Source organism: Rutidosis leptorrhynchoides, chromosome 3, assembly GCF_046630445.1.
Source record: "Rutidosis leptorrhynchoides isolate AG116_Rl617_1_P2 chromosome 3, CSIRO_AGI_Rlap_v1, whole genome shotgun sequence".
Lineage (NCBI taxonomy): Eukaryota > Viridiplantae > Streptophyta > Magnoliopsida > Asterales > Asteraceae > Rutidosis > Rutidosis leptorrhynchoides.
The window spans coordinates 438,503,376-438,527,053 of record NC_092335.1 but is presented as its reverse complement, the minus strand read 5'-3'; the positions used below and the strand labels follow the sequence as shown (position 1 = coordinate 438,527,053).

Genomic DNA, 23,678 nt, shown 5'->3' with positions numbered 1-23,678 from the left:
TCTCTTATTGGCAAGAAGTGTGCTGATTTGGTGAGACGATCAACTATTACCCAAATAGTATCAAAACCACTTGCAGTCCTTGGCAATTTAGTGATGAAATCCATGGTAATGTTTTCCCATTTCCATTCCGGGATTTCGGGTTGTTGAAGTAGACCTGATGGTTTCTGATGCTCAGCTTTGACCTTAGAACACGTCAGACATTCTCCTACGTATTTAGCAACATCGGCTTTCATACTCGGCCACCAAAAATGTTTCTTGAGATCCTTGTACATCTTCCCCGTTCCAGGATGTATTGAGTATCTGGTTTTATGAGCTTCTCTAAGTACCATTTCTCTCATATCTCCAAATTTTGGTACCCAAATCCTTTCAGCCCTATACCGGGTTCCGTCTTCCCGAATATTAAGATGCTTCTCCGATCCTTTGGGTATTTCATCCTTTAAATTTCCCTCTTTTAAAACTCCTTGTTGCGCCTCCTTTATTTGAGTAGTAATGTTATTATGAATCATTATATTCATAGATTTTACTCGAATGGGTTCTCTGTCCTTCCTGCTCAAGGCATCGGCTACCACATTTGCCTTCCCCGGGTGGTAACGAATCTCAAAGTCGTAATCATTCAATAATTCAATCCACCTACGCTGCCTCATATTCAGTTGTTTCTGATTAAATATGTGTTGAAGACTTTTGTGGTCGGTATATATAATACTTTTGACCCCATATAAGTAGTGCCTCCAAGTCTTTAATGCAAAAACAACCACGCCTAATTCCAAATCATGCGTCGTATAATTTTGTTCGTGAATCTTCAATTGTCTAGACGCATAAGCAATCACCTTCGTTCGTTGCATTAATACACAACCGAGACCTTGCTTTGATGCATCACAATAAATCACAAAATCATCATTCCCTTCAGGCAATGACAATATAGGTGCCGTAGTTAGCTTTTTCTTCAATAACTGAAACGCTTTCTCTTGTTCATCATTCCATTCAAATTTCTTCCCTTTATGCGTTAATGCAGTCAAGGGTTTTGCTATTCTGGAAAAGTCTTGGATGAACCTTCTGTAGTAACCAGCTAGTCCTAAAAACTGGCGTATGTGTTTCGGAGTTTTCGGGGTTTCCCACTTTTCAACAGTTTCTATCTTTGCCGGATCCACCTTAATACCTTCTTTGTTCACTATGTGACCGAGGAATTGAACTTCTTCCAACCAAAATGCACACTTTGAAAACTTAGCGTACAATTCTTCCTTCCTCAATACTTCTAACACCTTTCTCAAATGTTCACCGTGTTCTTGGTCATTCTTTGAGTAAATAAGTATGTCATCAATGAAAACAATGACAAACTTATCAAGGTATGGTCCACACACTCGGTTCATAAGGTCCATGAACACAGTTGGTGCATTAGTTAAACCAAACGGCATGACCATAAACTCGTAATGACCGTAACGTGTTCTGAAAGCAGTCTTTGGAATATCATCTTCTTTCACCCGCATTTGATGATACCCGGAACGTAAGTCAATCTTTGAATAAACAGACGAGCCTTGTAGTTGATCAAATAAGTCATCGATTCTTGGTAGTGGGTAGCGGTTCTTGATGGTAAGTTTGTTCAACTCTCGGTAGTCGATACACAACCTGAATGTACCATCTTTCTTCTTGACAAACAAAACAGGAGCTCCCCACGGTGATGTGCTTGGTCGAATGAAACCACGCTCTAAAAGTTCTTGTAATTGGCTTTGTAGTTCTTTCATCTCGCTGGGTGCGAGTCTGTAAGGAGCACGAGCTATTGGTGCAGCTCCTGGTACAAGATCTATTTGAAATTCAACGGATCGATGTGGGGGTAATCCCGGTAATTCTTTCGGAAATACATCAGGAAATTCTTTTGCGACGCGAACATCATTGATGCTCTTTTCTTCAGTTTGTACTTTCTCGACGTGTGCTAGAACAGCATAGCAACCTTTTCTTATTAGTTTTTGTGCCTTCAAATTACTAATAAGATGTAGCTTCGTGTTGCCCTTTTCTCCGTACACCATTAAGGGTTTTCCTTTTTCTCGTATAATGCGAATTGCATTTTTGTAACAAACGATCTCTGCTTTCACTTCTTTCAACCAGTCCATACCGATTATCACATCAAAACTCCCTAACTCTATTGGTATCAAATCAATCTTAAATGTTTCGCTAACCAGTTTAATTTCTCGATTCCGACATATATTATCTGCTGAAATTAATTTACCATTTGCTAATTCGAGTAAGAATTTACTATCCAAAGGCGTCAATGGACAACTTAATTTAGCACAAAAATCTCTACTCATATAGCTTCTATCCGCACCCGAATCAAATAAAACGTAAGTAGATTTATTGTCAATAAGAAACGTACCCGTAACAAGCTCCGGGTCTTCCTGTGCCTCTGCCGCATTAATATTGAAAACTCTTCCACGGCCTTGTCCATTCGTGTTCTCCTGGTTCGGGCAATTTCTAATAATGTGGCCCGGTTTTCCACATTTATAACAAACTACATTGGCATAACTTGCTCCGACACTACTTGCTCCGCCATTACTCGTTCCGACACCATTTGTTCCTTTCGTTCTATTAACCCCTGGTCCGTAGACCTCACACTTCGCCGCGCTATGACCATTTCTTTTACACTTGTTGCAAAATTTGGTGCAGAACCCCGAGTGATTCTTTTCACACCTTTGGCATAGCTGCTTCTGATTGTTGTTGTTGTTGCTGTTATTATTGTTGTTGGGATGATTGTTGTAGTTGCTGTTGTTGTTGTTGTTGTTGTTGTTGTTATTGTTGGGCCGTTTGTTGTAGTTGCGATTGATGTTGCGATTGTTGGGATAATTGTTGCGATTATTGTTGTAATTGCTGTTGTTGTTGTATTGGTGATTCTTATCACCGTTTTCCTCCCACTTTCTTTTGACTTGCTTCACATTGGCCTCTTCAGCAGTCTGTTCTTTAATTCTTTCTTCAATTTGGTTCACGAGTTTGTGAGCCATTCTACATGCCTGTTGTATGGAGGCGGGCTCGTGTGAACTTATATCTTCTTGGATTCTTTCCGGTAATCCTTTCACAAACGCGTCGATCTTCTCTTCCTCATCTTCGAATGCTCCCGGACACAATAGGCACAATTCTGTGAATCGTCTTTCGTACGTGGTAATATCAAATCCTTGGGTTCGTAACCCTCTAAGTTCTGTCTTGAGTTTATTGACCTCGGTTCTGGGACGGTACTTCTCGTTCATCAAGTGCTTGAATGCTGACCACGGTAGTGCGTACGCATCGTCTTGTCCCACTTGCTCTAGATAGGTATTCCACCATGTTAACGCAGAACCTGTGAAGGTATGCGTAGCGTACTTTACTTTGTCCTCTTCAGTACACTTACTTATGGCAAACACCGATTCGACCTTCTCGGTCCACCGTTTCAATCCGATCGGTCCTTCGGTTCCATCAAATTCCAAAGGTTTGCAGGCAGTGAATTCTTTGTAGGTGCATCCTACACGATTTCCTGTACTGCTAGATCCAAGGTTATTGTTGGTATGTAGCGCAGCCTGTACTGCGGCTATGTTTGAAGCTAGAAAAGTACGGAATTCCTCTTCATTCATATTCACGGTGTGTCGAGTAGTCGGTGCCATTTCCTTCAAAATAGTTAAATGGAACAAGTTAATCATACAGAATATTAAGAGTAGTTAATAGTATTTCGTAGCATAATATGAACTCATTTATAAAAGCTTTTTCTTCATATTAGCGTTTTATAAGTTTAAATTCGGGTAGTACCTACCCGTTAAGTTCATACTTAGTAGCTAATATACAATTCAACTACTACAATTCAATATGAAAAACTGATTATAATAATATTTCGCGTTCAAACTTTTATACAATATTTTACAAACTTACAATACCGCTTATTTTACATAAAGCATGAAATATAGCACACAATAACTTTGATACAAGATAGTTGTGAAGATAATTCTAGCTAGTACACAAGTCGTTCAGCAAAGGCAATAAAGACACGTAATTCATACGTCCAGAAACAAGTCATGCATTCTGGTTTTACTAGGACTACTTCCCATCCTTGGTCTTGTGCAACATAACCGTTATGGCCGTTGATAAGACAGCGTGTTGTAACGTCGTCAAAGGGACGAGGGTTACGTAATGTCCAACAGTCCCGTAATAATCTAAAAACCTCATTTCTTACCCCAATTACCGACTCCGTCACTTGTGGAAACGTTTTGTTTAATAGTTGTAGCCCGATGTTCTTGTTCTCACTTTGGTGAGAAGCGAACATTACTAATCCGTAAGCATAACATGCTTCTTTATGTTGCATGTTAGCCGCTTTTTCTAAATCACGAAGTCCAATATTCGGATATATTGAGTCAAAATAATTTCTTAACCCGTTGCGTAAAATAGCATTTGGGTTCCCCGCAATATATGCGTCAAAGTAAACACATCGTAACTTATTGGTTTCCCAATGTGATATCCCCCATCTTTCAAACGAAAGTCTCTTATAAACCAAGACATTCTTGGAACGTTCTTCGAATGTCTTACAAACTGATCTCGCCTTAAATAGTTGTGCCGAGGAATTCTGGCCGACTCTAGACAAGATTTCATCAATCATGTCTCCGGGTAGGTCTCTTAAAATATTGGGTTGTCTATCCATTTTGTGTTTTTAAACTGTAAAATAGACAAGAGTTAGATTCATAAAAAAATACTTATTAATACAAGCAATTTTTACATATATCATAAAGCATAAGAACACTATATTACATATATTACACCACACGAATACAACTATCTTATTCCGACTCGCTCGTTTCTTCTTCTTCTTCGGTTTTGGTTCGTTTTGCCAAGTTTCTAGGGATATATGATGTTCCCCTAATACGAGCCATCGTTGTCCACATTGGTTTAGAAAAACCTGGTGGTTTAGAGGTTCCCGGGTCATTGTTACAACTTAAGGACTTCGGGCGTTGACGATACATATAAAGTTCATCGGGGTTGGAATTAGATTTCTCTATTTTTATGCCCTTTCCCTTATTATTTTCTTTTGCCTTTTTAAATTCAGTTGGGGTAATTTCTATAACATCATCGGAATTCTCGTCAGAATCCGATTCATCGGAGAATTGGTAATCCTCCCAATATTTTGCTTCCTTGGCGGAAACACCATTGACCATAATTAACCTTGGTCGGTTGGTTGAGGATTTTCTTTTACTTAACCGTTTTATTATTTCCCCCACCGGTTCTATTTCTTCATCCGGTTCCGATTCTTCTTCCGATTCTGATTCTTCTTCCGGTTCCGACTCTTCTTCCGGTTCCTCTTCGGGAACTTGTGAATCAGTCCACGAATCATTCCAATTTACATTTGACTCTTCATTATTATTAGGTGAGTCAATGGGACTTGTTCTAGAGGTAGACATCTATCACATAATATCAAACGCGTTAAGAGATTAATATATCACATAATATTCACATGTTAAAAATATATAGTTTCAACAAAATTTGTTAAGCAATCATTTTTCAAGTAAACACGGTCGAAGTCCAGACTCACTAATGCATCCTAACAAACTCGATAAGACACACTAATGAAAAATTCTAGTTCTCTAAGACCAACGCTCTGATACCAACTGAAATGTCCCGTTCTTATTGATTAAAAACGTTCCATATTAATTGATTTCGTTGCGAGGTTTTGACCTCTATATGAGACGTTTTTCAAAGACTGCATTCATTTTTAAAACAAACCATAACCTTTATTTCATAAATAAAGGTTTAAAAAGCTTTACGTAGATTATCAAATAATGATAATCTAAAATATCCTGTTTACACACGACCATTACATAATGGTTTACAATACAAATATGTTACATCGAAATCAGTTTCTTGAATGCAGTTTTTACACAATATCATACAAACATGGACTCCAAATCTTGTCCTTATTTTAGTATGCAACAGCAGAAACTCTTAATATTCACCTGAGAATAAACATGCTTTAAACGTCAACAAAAATGTTGGTGAGTTATAGGTTTAACCTATATATATCAAATCGTAACAATAGACCACAAGATTTCATATTTCAATACACATCCCATACCTAGAGATAAAAATCATTCATATGGTGAACACCTGGTAACCGACATTAACAAGATGCATATATAAGAATATCCCCATCATTCCGGGACACCCTTCGGATATGATATAAATTTCGAAGTACTAAAGCATCCGGTACTTTGGATGGGGTTTGTTAGGCCCAATAGATCTATCTTTAGGATTCGCGTCAATTAGGGTGTCTGTTCCCTAATTCTTAGATTACCAGACTTAATAAAAAGGGGCATATTCGATTTCGATAATTCAACCATAGAATGTAGTTTCACGTACTTGTGTCTATTTTGTAAATCATTTATAAAACCTGCATGTATTCTCATCCCAAAAATATTAGATTTTAAAAGTGGGACTATAACTCACTTTCACAGATTTTTACTTCGTCGGGAAGTAAGACTTGGCCACTGGTTGATTCACAAACCTATAACAATATATACATATATATCAAAGTATGTTCAAAATATATTTACAACACTTTTAATATATTTTGATGTTTTAAGTTTATTAAGTCAGCTGTCCTCGTTAGTAACCTACAACTAGTTGTCCACAGTTAGATGTACAGAAATAAATCGATAAATATTATCTTGAATCAATCCATGACCCAGTGTATACGTATCTCAGTATTGATCACAACTCAAACTATATATATTTTGGAATCAACCTCAACCCTGTATAGCTAACTCCAACATTCACATATAGAGTGTCTATGGTTGTTCCGAAATATATATAGATGTGTCGACATGATAGGTCGAAACATTGTATACGTGTCTATGGTATCTCAAGATTACATAATATACAATACAAGTTGATTAAGTTATGGTTGGAATAGATTTGTTACCAATTTTCACGTAGCTAAAATGAGAAAAATTATACAATCTTGTTTTACCCATAACTTCTTCATTTTAAATCCGTTTTGAGTGAATCAAATTGCTATGGTTTCATATTGAACTCTATTTTATGAATCTAAACAGAAAAGTATAGGTTTATAGTTGGAAAAATAAGTTACAAGTCGTTTTTGTAAAGGTAGTCATTTCAGTCGAAAGAACGACGTCTAGATGACCATTTTAGAAAACATACTTCCACTTTGAGTTTAATCATAATTTTTGGATATAGTTTCATGTTCATAATAAAAATCATGTTCTCAGAATAACAACTTTTAAATCAAAGTTTATCATAGTTTTTAATTAACTAACCCAAAACAGCCCGCGGTGTTACTACGACGGCGTAAATCCGGTTTTACGGTGTTTTTCGTGTTTCCAGGTTTTAAATCATTAAGTTAGCATATCATATAGATATAGAACATGTGTTTAGTTGATTTTAAAAGTAAAGTTAGAAGGATTAACTTTTGTTTGCGAACAAGTTTAGAATTAACTAAACTATGTTCTAGTGATTACAAGTTTAAACCTTCGAATAAGATAGCTTTATATGTATGAATCGAATGATGTTATGAACATCATAACTACCTTAAGTTCCTTGGATAAACCTACTGGAAAAGAGAAAAATGGATCTAGCTTCAATGGATCCTTGGATGGCTCGAAGTTCTTGAAGCAGAATCATGACACGAAAACAAGTTCAAGTAAGATCATCACTTGAAATAAGATTGTTATAGTTATAGAAATTGAACCAAAGTTTGAATATGATTATTACCTTGTATTAGAATGATAACCTACTGTAAGAAACAAAGATTTCTTGAGGTTGGATGATCACCTTACAAGATTGGAAGTGAGCTAGCAAACTTGAAAGTATTCTTGATTTTATGAAACTAGAACTTTTGGAATTTATGAAGAACACTTAGAACTTGAAGATAGAACTTGAGAGAGATCAATTAGATGAAGAAAATTGAAGAATGAAAGTGTTTGTAGGTGTTTTTGGTCGTTGGTGTATGGATTAGATATAAAGGATATGTAATTTTGTTTTCATGTAAATAAGTCATGAATGATTACTCATATTTTTGTAATTTTATGAGATATTTCATGCTAGTTGCCAAATGATGGTTCCCACATGTGTTAGGTGACTCACATGGGCTGCTAAGAGCTGATCATTGGAGTGTATATACCAATAGTACATACATCTAAAAGCTGTGTATTGTACGAGTACGAATACGGGTGCATACGAGTAGAATTGTTGATGAAACTGAACGAGGATGTAATTGTAAGCATTTTTGTTAAGTAGAAGTATTTTGATAAGTGTATTGAAGTCTTTCAAAAGTGTATAAATACATATTAAAACACTACATGTATATACATTTTAACTGAGTCGTTAAGTCATCGTTAGTCGTTACATGTAAGTGTTGTTTTGAAACCTTTAGGTTAACGATCTTGTTAAATGTTGTTAACCCAATGTTTATAATATCAAATGAGATTTTAAATTATTATATTATCATGATATTATCATGTATGAATATCTCTTAATATGATATATATACATTAAATGTCTTTACAACGATAATCGTTACATATATGTCTCGTTTAAAAATCATTAAGTTAGTAGTCTTGTTTTTACATATGTAGTTCATTGTTAATATACTTATTGATATGTTTACTTATCATAGTATCATGTTAACTATATATATATATCCATATATATGTCATCATATAGTTTTTACAAGTTTTAATGTTCGTGAATCACCGGTCAACTTGGGTGGTCAATTGTCTATATGAAACCTATTTCAATTAATCAAGTCTTAACAAGTTTGATTGCTTAACATGTTGGAAACATTTAATCATGTAAATATCAATCTCAATTAATATATATAAACATGGAAAAGTTCGGGTCACTACAGACGTGAAGGCTTCATTAGACATCGCTTGAGGAATACTAATGTGAGGAACGCCTCTTGAATCCACATAATAATCATCAAGGCGTTTCGGTGGCAGAATAACATGATTGAATCTACGTACACCTCCTGCTTCAGTTGGCGGTTCAGTTACTGTTACAGTTGGTGGTTGATTATATAGAGGATTAAGATGTTCCTCCATCAGTTGCGTTCGACTAACTTCCTCGTCATCTTCAAGCTCACTATCTTCATCTGTATACACTATCCCGTCCTCATTAGAATCAAAATCACCTCTAACACTCTGCGAACTTGGTTGCAAGCTAGAAACCGGATTCTGAACCTGCGCTGGAATAGTGAAAACATTCTCAGAAGAGTTTTGAGAATCAAACAATATCTGAGTCAGAACTTCTTCATCTGTAGCATCTGGTGGAAGATTGAATGAATCAAATAACTTATCATATTCAAACTGCCATGCGAATCCTTTACTGACACGAGGTGGAGCATTGCGTTGAATATCAACCACATAACGTTCTTCCACACACTTGGACTCAGTATTATACACCCGTTTGTTCGGATTCCCATATCCCAAGAAGATACCAGAGATCACCTTTGAATTAAATTTTCCTCCAGCGTCTCGTACCAGAATAGTACAAGGTGCACCAAAGGGTTCAAAATGTTTAATGTTCGGCTTTCTCTTGTGTAACACTTCATAACATTTGTTACCATGTCTCTACACCACTAGAACTCTATTCATCACGTAGCATGCAGTACTCACGGCTTCACCCCAGAAAATAATTGAAAGACATGAATCAGCTAGCATTATTCTTGTGGTTTCAATTAGAGTCCTATTCTTTCTTTCAGCAACACCGTTTGATTGAGCTGTATAAGCAGGACTGAACTGTTGTTGTATCCCCTTCTCATTACAGAACAGCAACATCTGATTGTTCTTAAATTCTGTACCATTATCAATACGAATCTTTCTAACCTTCAACTTATACAAACTTTCGAGCTTCAGAATCAAAACTTTAATATGATCGAAAGTATTTAACTTGTGTTTCAACATCACAATCCACGAGAAACGAGAATATTCATCTGTAACTACCAAGCAATAAGACTCTCCGGTGAGAGTTTTACAGTTAACTAAACCAAAGAGGTCCATGTGCAACAATTCCAAAGGAATATTAACTGAATGATGCTTCTTGGCAGTATGTGACTTCTTAGTCTGTTTCCATTGCTTACACGGAAGACAACCTTCAGGAATATGAAAACTTTTAACATTCACACCTTCAACTAATTCATTGTGGACAAGATTATTCATCTTCCTTAGACTCAGATGACCCATACGCTTATGCCAGATAATCGACTCCAGTTCAGTAGCCTTAGAAACGAATGCCTGATGGCCTGTAGCTGCTTTAACATGAGCCTTACGCATATCAAGGATATAGAGATCCTTGCACCTTGGAGCCGTCATCAGAATCATGTCTTCCGGAATTACAAACTCTTTTCTCAAAATATAACAAAACTTATCATCAAAAGCAATGGTATACTTTTTGTCAGCAACTTGTGAAACTGAAAGCAGATTGTTCGACATCTGCTCTACATAATTAACTTTATCAAAGCTGGCGTTCTCATTAGCAATAACACCCTGAGCAGTAATAAATCCTCCTTCACTACCTGCAAAAGAAACTGGTCTTCCATCCACTATTTTCACATTAGACAGCAAAGACAAGTTCCCTGTCATGTGCCTGGACGCCCCACTATCAACAATCCAAGTACTGTAGCGTGGATTGTAGGCGACCTGCACATTAAAGTAAGAGGATTAGTTAGAAAGGGCCACCCATGCCCTAATGGCAGTGGGTTTTCCATCAACACCGACAACTGGCAACTCCACCCATTGTCCTTTAGATCCAGAAGGACCTTCAGGATTTTGAACACCCTTAGCTTCTGATTTAGGTTTCCAAACTGTGTTATTAGGTAATGGTTTTCTATAGTTTTCTATAGTAATCATTAGTTTAAAAAACCCTTTTATCATTTGTTTTCACAGAAGAAGAATTAAACACTGTTGAGGGTGATCTCCTATTAAAGAAACGATTTGGACTAAGATCAACCTTTCTTCTGGGTGTCTGTCGAATGGGTCTAAAATTCATAGCCCTGTGCCCCAATCTCCCACAATTGAAGCAATTAACATTATCAACATCATGAGAGTTAAACAATTTGCGTCTTATTGGTGAAAACTGTCTCCTAGGTGGTTCAGTACGTTGTCTAGTCATAGGGGGTGACGAGACTTGTTGCTTAACAGTCTGTCGACGACCAGGCGGAACATACTTGGACACATTACCAGAATTGGAACTCACACCTTTTGGTGGTTGTTCTACCTTAGGACCTGTTTCGTCTATCCTTCCCTTACTGACAAACTTAGGTGACACTCCCTGAGTGTTCTTCTTCTTATCCTGTTTGGGAGTCACGGTGTTCTTAGACTGAGCCTTTTGACTTTCAGTCATCTTACGAGCATTAGCAGGATTTTTCAGAATGGTAACCGGTTTAGTGACAAGCTTAAAAGGTTACCTGTCTTTCTCAGTGTCGATATCAGTATCTGACTCTGTTTCATAGACAACATCTAAAGGTTTCTTTGACTCAACTACCTTACCAGAACTCTCAACAGTTGTTTCCTTAGGCTTACCATATCCTGGTTCTACAACTGGGCCCTTACATTTCTCAACCGGTTTGTTAATATACTCACCCAAAAGTGGTGGGGTAACCTGGTTGTAACCTAAACCCTGCTGTTTAGGAGGATTCAAAGTCTGTTTCACATAAGACATCCTCTGCCAATTGTCAATTCTAGCTTTGTTAGACTCGTATTTCAACTTAAATGAATCCCTTTCTGCCTTAAGAGTCTCTATCTGTCCCAAATACATAGTAATCACTTTTCCATCATCTATAACAGTTGATTTTAAGTGACCTACCTGATTTTCTAAAGACTTAATCACATCAACAAAGTCTTTCTGTTTATTAAGGTAGAAAAGCGCATCATCATAGTTCTTTTTATTAGTCTGATTCTCCAAACTTAGATTCTTAAGGTCAATTCTAAGCTTAGGACAAGTCTCACATGTAACAGATATCTCATTAAGCTTAGTGATAACACATTCAAGCCTCTCAATTTCCTGTTTAAAACCAATGCATTTAGAACAATTAGAAACTGAGTCAATACATACCTTATCATTACCGGACGTGTTGGCCATGAATGCATAGTCATTTCTTCTAACCTGAGAATCTGCATCTGATTCTGATTCTGACTCTGAGCTCGTACTATCCGAGTAATCAGCCTCATAACCTCCTTTACCTTCACCTTGATCTGAACAGACTGGACTCTGAACAGTAACAATCTTCTCATCACCACTCTTAAGATCACAGTTGAGCAAATGTTCCAGCTCTTTTCTGAACCAAGTACCAACATGACAACTCATCCCTTCTTCTTCATCAGACGAGTCAGTAGTAAAATCAAGATCTGATAAGTCCTTAGCTTTGCGAAACTTATCATACAACCTATCTTTAATCCTCTTCCTGAAGCAAAATTTCATCAGCTCTTCTGCTCTCTTCAACCTAGCATCACATTTGCACACATAGCATGTGCAATTCGGATTATCCTTACCAGTACAACCTGCATTTTTCTGAACAATTCTTTCCTCTTCAATTTCTGCTTCACTTTTACCTACAAACACAACGTTAGCTTTCTGTGTATCTACCGAGATGGACCAGTCACATACTTCATTCGCATACGCTGTAGTCAAAGCCTTAGATTGAACAGAACCCGAAGATTCTTTCTCTACAATTACATGTTGTGGTGTAACTGAGATGGTTGTCTGGTGAAAAGGATCATGAAAACCAGGCTTGGGTGGTCTCGTGAAAGTTTTCTTAAAATGACCATATTCATCACAATTGTAGCACCTAACCTTTGACATTTCAAAACCGAATTTTGAATCTCGATTCAAACTCAACGATCTTTGTCTTGTTCTCTTCAAGTACTTTCTAGAACGTCTCACAATGCTACCCATACAGTAGAGTATATCCATTATCTCAAGCTCGTCCTCATCAATCTGATCATAGTCTTCATTTTCAAGATGACTATTAAGCACTTGTCCACCAATCATATCGTTGTATGAGTTAACAACAATAGCTGCCAATGCCATATCTTCCTGAATAGATTCGCGAGATCTCTTCTTGATATTCTCAGTTTGAAACACAAGAGTCTGAGTCTGAGTCTGTTGAATCGGAGACTCCTCAATCATCTTAATTGTAGAATTTTGAGCTTGTAATTTAGCATTAAAGTAGCCGGACTGAGATGATGGTGCAGACATTTGTGAAGCATTGGCTGATATGTATGCTGTCTGTAGTGGAGCATGAGTACCAGAAGATGAAGCTAAAGATGATGCAGCAGCAGCTACAGAACCAAGTCTCTTTCTCTTTGCTTCATCTTGAATGTCCTTCTCCATCAATTTCGAAGTAAAAGCTGTTAGTGTCAACGGACGACCTGATGAGCTGTACCTATTTTGAATCTTTTCAATCTGATGATCCCACTTTTCTGGAAGACCATCTTTCAACACCCTTACTGCCTTTTCATCAGGCACCTCAATCCCATAATCTGCCATCTCTGCAACCAATAATCGATATCTCTCCAAAGTCTGTCCTAGAGATTCTGATAGAAGAGCTGCAAACACCCTCCACTCATCCTTCAAAACCTTACCCTTAGTCGCACGATAAGTAGCAGTACCTTCTGTTGCAGATTGAAGAGCTAACCAGATAGTATACGAGGTTTTGTTTCGGTTCTTAAATTGCTGAAAGATTCCCTTTGACAAAGCTTGGGTTAGCTGAGCATAACATCTACACTCAAGATTGTACTCTTCACGCTCTGTAGGACTAAACTGTGAAGTTTCTTTGGGTTCACCATCTGCTCCACATGGCCATACATACGGATTCTCAATACATTCCCAAAGTCTAGAATCGACACCATTTAAGTAAATAACAAACCTAACTTTTCAGTCCAAGAAGTTCTTAAGATTGTCAAGTCTAGTTACTTTATTCGAAGAACCAGATTCACTTTCATTCAGTAATAGTTTTTGTAGTCCAGGTGCGATAACTAATGCACTGTATTCATTCATCACTTGTTCGTTTGTGTCAGACATTTTAATTGATTAAGTGTTAAATTTAAAGTTAATTATGAGCTGTTTTAAAGTCACACGGTCGATTGTCCTTGAAACACGGTCGATTGAATGAGACACACGGTCGAGTGTATGACTCACACGGTCGATTGTCTGACAAAATTTTGGCGGCACTTCGTTACAAACTAAGCCTTGGGTATTACAAACTCACACGGCTGATTGTATATCTCCCACGGTCGGTTCACTATCTCACACGGTCGAGTGACTAACTCACACGGCCGACTGACTTTTTGAAACTAACACGGCTCTGGTAAAACTCACACGGTCGGTTGAAATACTCACACGGTCGATCTAAGGACTCACTCGGTCGGTTGTCAGTACACAAACGGCCGAGTGTGTTCTTGACAGTAGCAGGTCGACAATTAGGGTTTTCTAGACAAAAATCGATTTTGCAATCGATTATGGATGAAAAACACAAAACCAACACGTAGAAAACAATAGTGATGACTCCAGAAACACCTTTTGACAATAAAACTACCAACAATAACGTAGAAAAAACCGATTAATTGACTAAAAACCCAAAAACACCAAAAACACCAATTTTGACCCAAAAACGATTTGATCAAGCAAAAACCAGAGACTCCAGCTCTTATACCACTTTGTAGACGTTTATTCTTAGGATCTTAGGTCGCTTGGACTCTAAACTAGAGGCGGAAAACACTAGAATAGGGTTAAACCGAGATATGGGTCGTTTTGGGATCGAATTGGTCAAACCTAGAGCAAAACCTAGATTAGATCGACTCCTAGACGATATATTTCGGTGGTATATGGTGTTAGGGTTCTCTGGAGACGAAAACCTACAACTTAGGGTGAATGGGACGAGTAACTTCATCAAAGAAGTCTAAACCCGTATATATAGTGAACACAGACACACTCGGTCGAGTGTCTGTGTACACTCGGTCGACTGACTGACACAGTCGGTCGAGTGTCTATACACACTCGGTCGACTGTGTGCAGTTTAACATATTGATCATTTAATAAATTAAGTACGCACAAACACAAATATAATCAATAGTCTCGAGTAAACATTATTACATAACCGAAATGTGTTAAACATAAAGTCAAATAACGGCTGGGGATTCATGCACCAATAACCTGTTTCATTACCCTTTTAATACCATTTTATGTTAGCTTTCCTATTCCGATAACGTATCTTTGTTAAATTTAGTTACAAACAGAAGAGCATAACAGCACTAGAGAATTGGGTCAATTTAATCAAAATTGTTATAAATACGTTTTGACAAATAACACGGACTACCAAATTTTCATAAAGATCAAAAGCATTACACCTAAATAGGAGGCAATATGGGCGGGCAGGCTGGTTCACATTAAACAGGTTTGGGTCGAAAAAGTAAATTTGCAGTACGTGTCAAAATAGGTTGGTTAACTCTTTTTATATATTTCTAACTATAATTTCCAAAATATTACTATAACTATTAATATATGTTAAAATAATTATAAATATGAATATTAAGTAATAATATATTGGAAACTAAAATACACTTTTAATAAAAATAAGCAATGTAGGAGGCTGTAACATTTGTATATATACTTTGAGTAATTTTTAAACTGTTAAATCACTTTCATAAAAATAAGCAATAGTTTACTCTCTACCACAGTACCATTACCTAGTAAATAAAATCGAGTAAGAAAGTGAATGAACGAACATTCGAACATTTTTGTCTTGCTACAATACCACATGAGTCCATTAAGAAGGAACACAGCAAGCACTTAAAAAAGAAAAAGTTAACATCCAACAATGCGCACTATGAGCAGACCATAAAGTTATCAATACTTATATGTGTCATACAATACATTTGGTAAACTCCCATTAGCAAAAGCAATAATTCTTGATTATTTTTAATAATCGATCACGCCTAATCTTTCTACAAGTGGAATTAAATAGATGAAAATTTCTCAAGGAAATCATCAAATCTATATATTTCTATATATAACTGAGAAAGAATGAGGTCCGCTACAAAAGGCAGCTATATTTATGGACATGATAGTAGTAAATAAGTGATGGACATGTAAAAAATGTTTGGATTGAAAAGGATTTTGGTTGACATGGATAACTTTTTTAGCAGCAACCGCGCTGATCCAGAGACACATTTCCTTTCCATTCTAAAATTCAATATTCATATATATCTATAAATAAGCAATTAGCTGTTTAACGTTATTTACGTCACTTTTTACATTACTAGTACTTTACAACAACTTTCTGTTTGACGCGTTCTCTGTTTTAAATAAACTAATAAATTTGACCCGTTTGATATAAAGCATAACCCAAATTGACACATTCATAAGTTTAGTAGTAATATCCAGAAAAAAAAAAATTAAATATAGTAGTAAAGTAGATATATTAGCCATTAGGTTCAGATTTCAGATACATTAGCAATTAGGACCAGATTGAATAAAAACTATGAGATACATGTTGATAAAAACAATGTTTCTGCATTTGCCGTTACAAAAGGCGAATTACCTATCCAAAGTTTCATCAACTAATTTACTTCAGATCCTCAAGAAAACGTACAATTAACAACCTTAGCAGATGCATAGGACGGAGTAGCCAATACCTATGGAAGCAGAAAGGACTCAAAGTCCAAATTAATACAAAACTATTTATGTAATCCTCAAGGAATGGTACACATCATTCCTGAAATGCAAAACATATTCCCAAAAATGATCTCGCCCATTCGAACGAATTTACCTCTTCAAGCTAGAAACATCAAAAAGTTCCATAAACCTCTGATCAGAGACTCTAGCTTTAGCAGCTGCAAACCTCTGGTATTCATCAAAAATAGAAAGTAGACTCCATCTCTGCAATTTTCTTAAGCATCCCACGAGACACCCAGTTCGATGCTGAATTAAGGAACAACAAAATATTAAAGTTACAAAAAAAAGAAAGATAATACTCCGTAGTAAATAGTTAAGAAACATTTACCTTTCCCCGTTTGCAATGAATCAACAAAGGGTGATTTCTCACGTCTACCAGCAACAGAAAGAAGAGTAAGAAAATTCTGAATTAGCTTACCTTATATCAGGCGGTAGTTAAAAGAGACAAAAGGGCCTGCCCCCCCCCCCCCCCCCCCCCCCCCAACAACCCCAAAACATTTGAGTTATTAATGTAAAATCTATGATATGTAAGAGTACAAAAATTTATAGCCATTTTTCGGGTTATCTTTTAGCCCCCCAAGAAAAAACTTCAAGTTCCGCCCCTGGTCTATATATGCTATAGAAAATACTACCACGAAATAAATAAATTAAATACCAATGACAACTTTTATGGCTTCACGAATGGTATCTTCAGGGATATCTACAAAAGGTTCCTGCATTGCAAGGCCATAAACAATTCTTAAGATACAAAAAATATACTTGATAGATTACTAGCATAGCAGAATTAGAAGCAATAAATGGTGTTTGCCTACTAAAAACACCCAGTGCTTAGCAATCACTAAATGGTTTCTAGAAGCATAACTTGTAAGGTCCATAAGTTTTAAGGTGTACATCGGTAAACAACAAAAAGCTTACATAAATGGTGATCAACATTAAAAAAGGAAATTTATGAAGAAAAAAAATGAAAGGAAGATTTAGAAATTTGTTGGGAACTAATATCATGAACATTGAATAACATGTCCTTTACACATGAAGTACGCGTAGAAAACAAAGAAAGGAGGCTAAATTTATAACCAACTTTGAATCACATAAACATTGAATCACATGTCGTTTGAAAGATTATGGCATTGATTATTTATAACCAACTTTGTGAACGTCCAAGCTCATATTTGTCGTATACATACCACATATACAGGATAGTATGATAGCCATAATTTTTTTTATGCATATCTGCATATGTCTCAATATTAATTAGTACAAGGGAATCCTATCTAATTCTTGACTCACCCTATATGCTAATACACTACCCTTAATGTCAAATATTGACCAACTTAGGTTTTATACATCCATTTATTATATATCAAATATGCTACAATCTAACTTAAAAATTAATACTCATTTATATGACTAAGTCCAAACAAAATGAGTATGTACATAGTACAGTAGACACACAGTTATTCAACTCGCCACATATATAGTACAAATTTAATTTATAGTCATTCATGTATCTAGAGTTTGATCTACGAAAGTACAATCACGTAAATAATGAAATTAAGAACATGATTTAAATCTGCAGAATTATAATTTCAGACTGAAACGTAGATAATTAACCAGTATAAAGCATGATAACAAATCATTATATCTTAAAAATCGCATTGTACCAGCTACACGTCATAGCACTAAACTAAGACAGCAAATAATTATGCCTCCGTTTGACTCACAGAATCCAATGAGATTCCGACAGAGTTGAAATCGAATTTAGACACGCACGTGTGTCTAAATTCAATTCCAATTGCCTTAGAGATTCAAATTCAAATTGACGTACCTTAGTGCCTTCAATTCCAAAATGAAACAATTGAATCCGATTACACTTCAAAAACTCCATATTATGATCCGGATATAATTCAGGACACAAATATCTATACATATAAATGAAGTCAGAAATCAGAGGTAATTATAATAACTTATCATGTACTGTAATATGTTAATTACTTACACGATAGAACGGAGTCCTAGGGTTTTAATGAACGTAAAGTTGGCGGAATCAGGGAGACTGGAACGGTAGATGCCGTAATCGACCATGGCGAAATTGATCGGAGGATATAGTTCGTCGCCGGTAGGATCATGTTTTCCGGTAAGCATTTTGCGAGTTGTGGTGCGTATGTCATTATCAGAATCATCTTCACTAGCTTCTAGTTTGACTTTTTGGTCAAATTTCATTGTATGTGAACAAAGAATATTATGGAATCAATTGTGACATGCTAGTTTTATTTACAGGGTTCGGATTATGGTTAACGTGCATTATTCAATGTGTACAAGTGGACATGTGTGGAGATAATTACAATTTCTTAATTAACAAAAATACGTATGTGATACACCAAATTTGGCCATGATGTTGACGGTTTTTGTAGTTTGTAGTATATTTTAAAGTTGTTTATTTTGATGTTGGGTAATTAAATGGGATGAAATGAAATACGGAGTATTACTTGGTATGATAAAGTAAAATGTAGTGGAGACGATTAAATAAATTTACAATGACACCAAAATTCTAGAAAATTTGTTTCCAATTGGTCTTGTACATCGACTCAAAGCACTTTGGTTGGTCCAGGGATGTGGACACTTCATGTCACGTATTTGAATCGTTTAATATTTAATGTGTTTTTTTTTTTTTTTTTTTTTTTTTTTTTAACATTCACTACAACTAAACTTGTAGTATTGACACTTTTTAAATTATTTTTATCTCGCTTAAAATGTAAATATAAGCTAAAAGTGTAGAAAAATATAATGTCAAAATTTCGAGGCATGAAAAAATATGACGTCAAAATTTGAAGTTTTAAAACTTCTTAACACTTTAATTTTAAGTGTCACTCAATTTTCCTTTTTGAAGTTTTTAGTGTCAAAAAATTTTGTGACATTAATAAGTGTCAAACATGTTAAGTTATTCAATTTATGACTTTTACTTAGCGTCTATGATATTCACCAAACATATTATGCATTATTTAGTTGTACAGTACAATCTATTACTTAGTCGATTTATATGACTTCTACCTTTCTACGTAATTTCAATTTATGATTTACCAAACAGACAACATGATCTTATTTGTGCTAAACCTTGTAGACGATCCAGGACCTTAGAGTAAACGTTATACCTAGATTAATGGCGGAAAACAATAAACTAGGATGAATCGAATACGAGTTTCACTTTGGGATCAATCTAACCAACTATATGTTGATATAATCGATGCCTAGATGATTGTATTCGGTTGGGGTTTGATCTGGGACAATAGTAACAGCGAATAACGACGGCTAGAGGGTGTAGGGTGTGTAACCTAACAATGTAACCCAACACCCGTATTTATATAAAGTTACAGTGACCATCGGCCGGTGGTCTCTGACCTACGGCCGATGGTGATAGTCCCTCGACCGATGGTCTCTACCATCGGTCGATGGTCTGAGCTGCCAACCAAACAGCTCGAACCATTTTACGTCATTGCTTAATCAATACAAACACACAGTATCAATGACAATGTTTATACACGACTGAAATGTAAACGATAATACAAATAGAACTTATTACATCATAGAACTCGGGATTATGCACCAACAAACTCCCCCTAAGACCTAGTTCTATATCAAAAGTCTTCAGTCGTCATCCAATTCATTCGTACGGATCAATTACCATGTTGTTCAAGTAGCACAGCTTAGCTACCTTCACATATTGTTCAGCCTGCACCTTGTTCTCTCGTCGATAAAGCATACGGTTATAATACAACGTAAAAATATCAGCCTCGGTACAGTTTCTTAACCAAATCGGATCCAACACACGAATGCACTCAATATCATCCTCTTTCATCTTATCCAAAACAATCACAGCTTCTTCAGAACGATCATCGTAAAACCACTATCTGAACCTCTGACTCCAATTTTGCGGCAATTTCCTCAATGGTGCCTTTTTCATCGTCTTTGCTCGCTTGTACTTTACAATTCTTCGAGATTCACCAGTTCTAGGATTAACTTTGTAACTGATCCTAGGAAACTGTGGCCTAAAACCTTCCCAATTCTTCGAATTAAATGCAATTCAAATCTTCTTCACCAGCAACGAAGATCGATCTTTCATTCCACAATACAACATCCTTAACCTGGCAATCTGCATTAGCTCAAAATATGGTAGTGACTTGAATTCGTGACCATGTTTGAAATAATCAACGCCAAACTCTCGCTTAACTGCAAACATGTTGAATTCTTCAATATAAGCCCATGCTAGAATTCTCCCTTTCGCACTCTTTCTCAGATTAATCATCTTTAAATAGTTTGGCTCAAGCTTCGGTTTCTCACAATACTTTCTAATCCTCAAGATATCTCTCCAATCAGCTTCCAACTTTTCAACTGATTTATCATTATATTTTAACAGGCAAGAAACCTTCAGGCAAAACTTCAGTTCTCTCCTTCTCTTTACACCTTCTGTTCAAAATCTCATCATCAGTCTTAAACAATTCATCAAAACCAGGAAGATCCTCATTCTTATCTCGGGGAGATCTCGGACATTGAATTACGTTGAATTTATAGTTTTTTTGATACGTTGAATTTATAGTTTTTTGATAAAAATATACATAAAAACATAAATATCTGTATATTTATATATGTTTTTACGAGATTTTCGAAAAAATATCCGAGAAATGAGCGAGAAAATCTTAGAGATTACGAATTTTACAAGAAAATCTTACAAATTAGCAAGAAAATCCGAGAAATCGTGGCTTTGACTAAGTTTGACCTCATTGACCGAGAAATCTCGGGAGATGAACATCTTGTCTCGGTTGCCTTCTAAAAACGAGATCTCAGGGGAGATCTCGGGGAGATCTCGGGAGATTTACAACAATATTCTCAAGTTATCAGCCATAGCTTGAACATATAAATCATTCAAAGTAAGAAGAGTCGAGGAACTAACACCTCCTTCAGTTCCAGCATGAATCGGAGCTTCCGGAGTAGGAGTAGAAACAGTCTCTTGGGAGACTTTTTGAACCACAGGTGGTGACTGTTGTGTTGATGGACGTTGCTGTTGTGAAGTTTGTTGTCCTTGAGTCTGCGGTGTCGGTGTCATCGGTTGAGTTCCAGCTGATGATCCACCAGCATCTTTATAAACCAGCTTGAACCTCCTTTTCAATTTCAGCTTTGTTGAGACCTGAGAACTCTCATCTTCAACCATTCTCCTTTTTGATCCCCTTGAAGCTTCCTCAACACCAACATTAGGATTAACATCACCAGCCTCATCAACTAATCCACCAGCACTTGACCCACCAGCAGCTTGAGTATTCACTGGTTGTTCAACTTCTTCATCACTGTTTGCCATCTCAAAATCAGGCTCTCAATCAGATAAACTATTTTCATTTCTCCACTTCTTCCCTGGAGGACACTGATGAGTTTCTTTCGCAAGATGACATACAAGCTTGCCATCATTAGCACTTTTCTTCTAATTCAGTCAATTAAAAGTAAGATCTGTCATATGTTTCAAATCAATGACATCTTTCCTCAATCTTGGCAAATCAACAGTTTGACGGTTGATCATAATTTGTAAGAACCTTGGATAAATCAAATATAACTTGCTCGTCACATTCTCCACCAGTAGATCAAAGATAACTCCCGAGAAATTAAAATCAGCCTTCAAAACCAAAGCAGCAAACATTCCATGATAGATCTCACTCAACTCATCAAATCCACCTTGTAACGGACTTAAACACTTCAGCACAATAAGCGACGAATATCTATACGGTGGAGTGAATCCACTTCTTTTAATCGTTGCTCTCGTGATATCACCAGTATATTTGCATCTTAACACACATCCAGTAATCTTTGTCTTTGACAACTTCTTCGGCATGTTCTCATCATCCTCGAACAAGAAAGTGTTTCTAATCGTATCTTCAGATATCTTAATCTCCTGACCACAAACAGTACTTACAATAACCTTCCTGTCATCTACAGTCTCAACCCTTGCATGTTCCCAGAACTCTCTATGATGTGAGTAATATGCCGTACAGGGCATAGAGATAGCTGCAAATACTCTTGAACGTTTCAGAAACTCGATTACTCCCTTGTATTTACCAGCATTAGGACCTTTCTCATTTAGACATGCAGTGAGATTGGAACCACTGTTAGCTTTCAACCCTGGAAGATCAATAGAAAGCGGACCCCCTGATGATTCAGTATCGGATTCATGTGCAACGTTTTTTGGATCAACTCGAACACCTGACATTATGAAAATAACTGCAAACACAATTCAAATCAGCACAGAGTATTCATGACTTATTAGACAACACAGGGTGGTCATAACAGAATATATTACATCATTCAATCTATAAGATCAAGATCACAATTACATGTCCGAAGTACGATTATTACAGACATAGAATAGTGTATCAATGCTAACAGACTAGCATCATCAAATTACATACCAAGCTGGAAATACATAAGAACATAATCAAATACAGACACGTGAAAACAGAATCACTTATCCTACAATAGGATTCTCTGGCACTAGCTTTTTCTCATATTGAACCACACCAAGTTTCTCAAACAAATTATGCAATAAGGCTTCATACGGAAATGGTTCTTCCATCTCAAGAAAATCTTTCATCACATGAATGAGAAAGTGGCCCATATTCACTTGAATACCCTCTAAGAGGCAATACAAAAGCAGAGCTTCAGTACCAGACAACAAATTATCTCCTTCTCTCCTAAAGGTCACATTACTTTTGATTATTCTCAAGTGTATCTCATGTTGTTGTGACACCTCGTCATCACTAATCTCAACCCTACCAGCATTAACTACTTTCCTTGGCTTGCATAACCTTGCAATTATGTCAGACAGTTTGAATCTGTTGGGAATCTTTCGTAGATCTTTGCTACGATACAGTATTTTAACCCCAGTGTAAGGAACATTCAACAGGTTTGAGAATTCCTCCATAGTCCACTTATACTGTTGGTTAAATAAGCCTGAG

The 23,678-nt window shown here is 36.4% G+C and overlaps 1 protein-coding gene across 1 annotated transcript; it reads right to left on the bottom strand.

Moving 5' to 3' along the window:
* Window positions 1-16,635: 16,635 nt before the first annotated feature.
* LOC139897913 (inositol diphosphatase DSP1-like) lies at window positions 16,636-18,894 on the bottom strand. The gene is made up of 5 exons (XM_071880628.1): window positions 18,683-18,894; window positions 18,512-18,605; window positions 17,342-17,399; window positions 17,015-17,058; window positions 16,636-16,932 (listed from the first exon to the last, which is right to left on the bottom strand). Exons 1-5 carry the CDS (start codon window positions 18,826-18,828, stop codon window positions 16,777-16,779), a joined length of 498 nt encoding a protein of 165 aa, XP_071736729.1. The 5' UTR covers window positions 18,829-18,894; the 3' UTR covers window positions 16,636-16,776.
* Between the last annotated feature and the right edge of the window lie 4,784 nt (window positions 18,895-23,678).

Excerpts from the sequence above, each read along its gene's own strand:
- LOC139897913 (XM_071880628.1), bottom strand. The coding sequence starts at position 18,828 with ATGCTTACCGGAAAACATGATCCTACCGGCGACGAACTATATCCTCCG. Across the intron at positions 17,400-18,511 it reads TTGGAATTGAAGGCACTAAG|GAACCTTTTGTAGATATCCC; the intron begins GTACGTCAATTT and ends CTTGCAATGCAG. Across the intron at positions 16,933-17,014 it reads TTCATTGCAAACGGGGAAAG|CATCGAACTGGGTGTCTCGT; the intron begins GTAAATGTTTCT and ends TCCTTAATTCAG.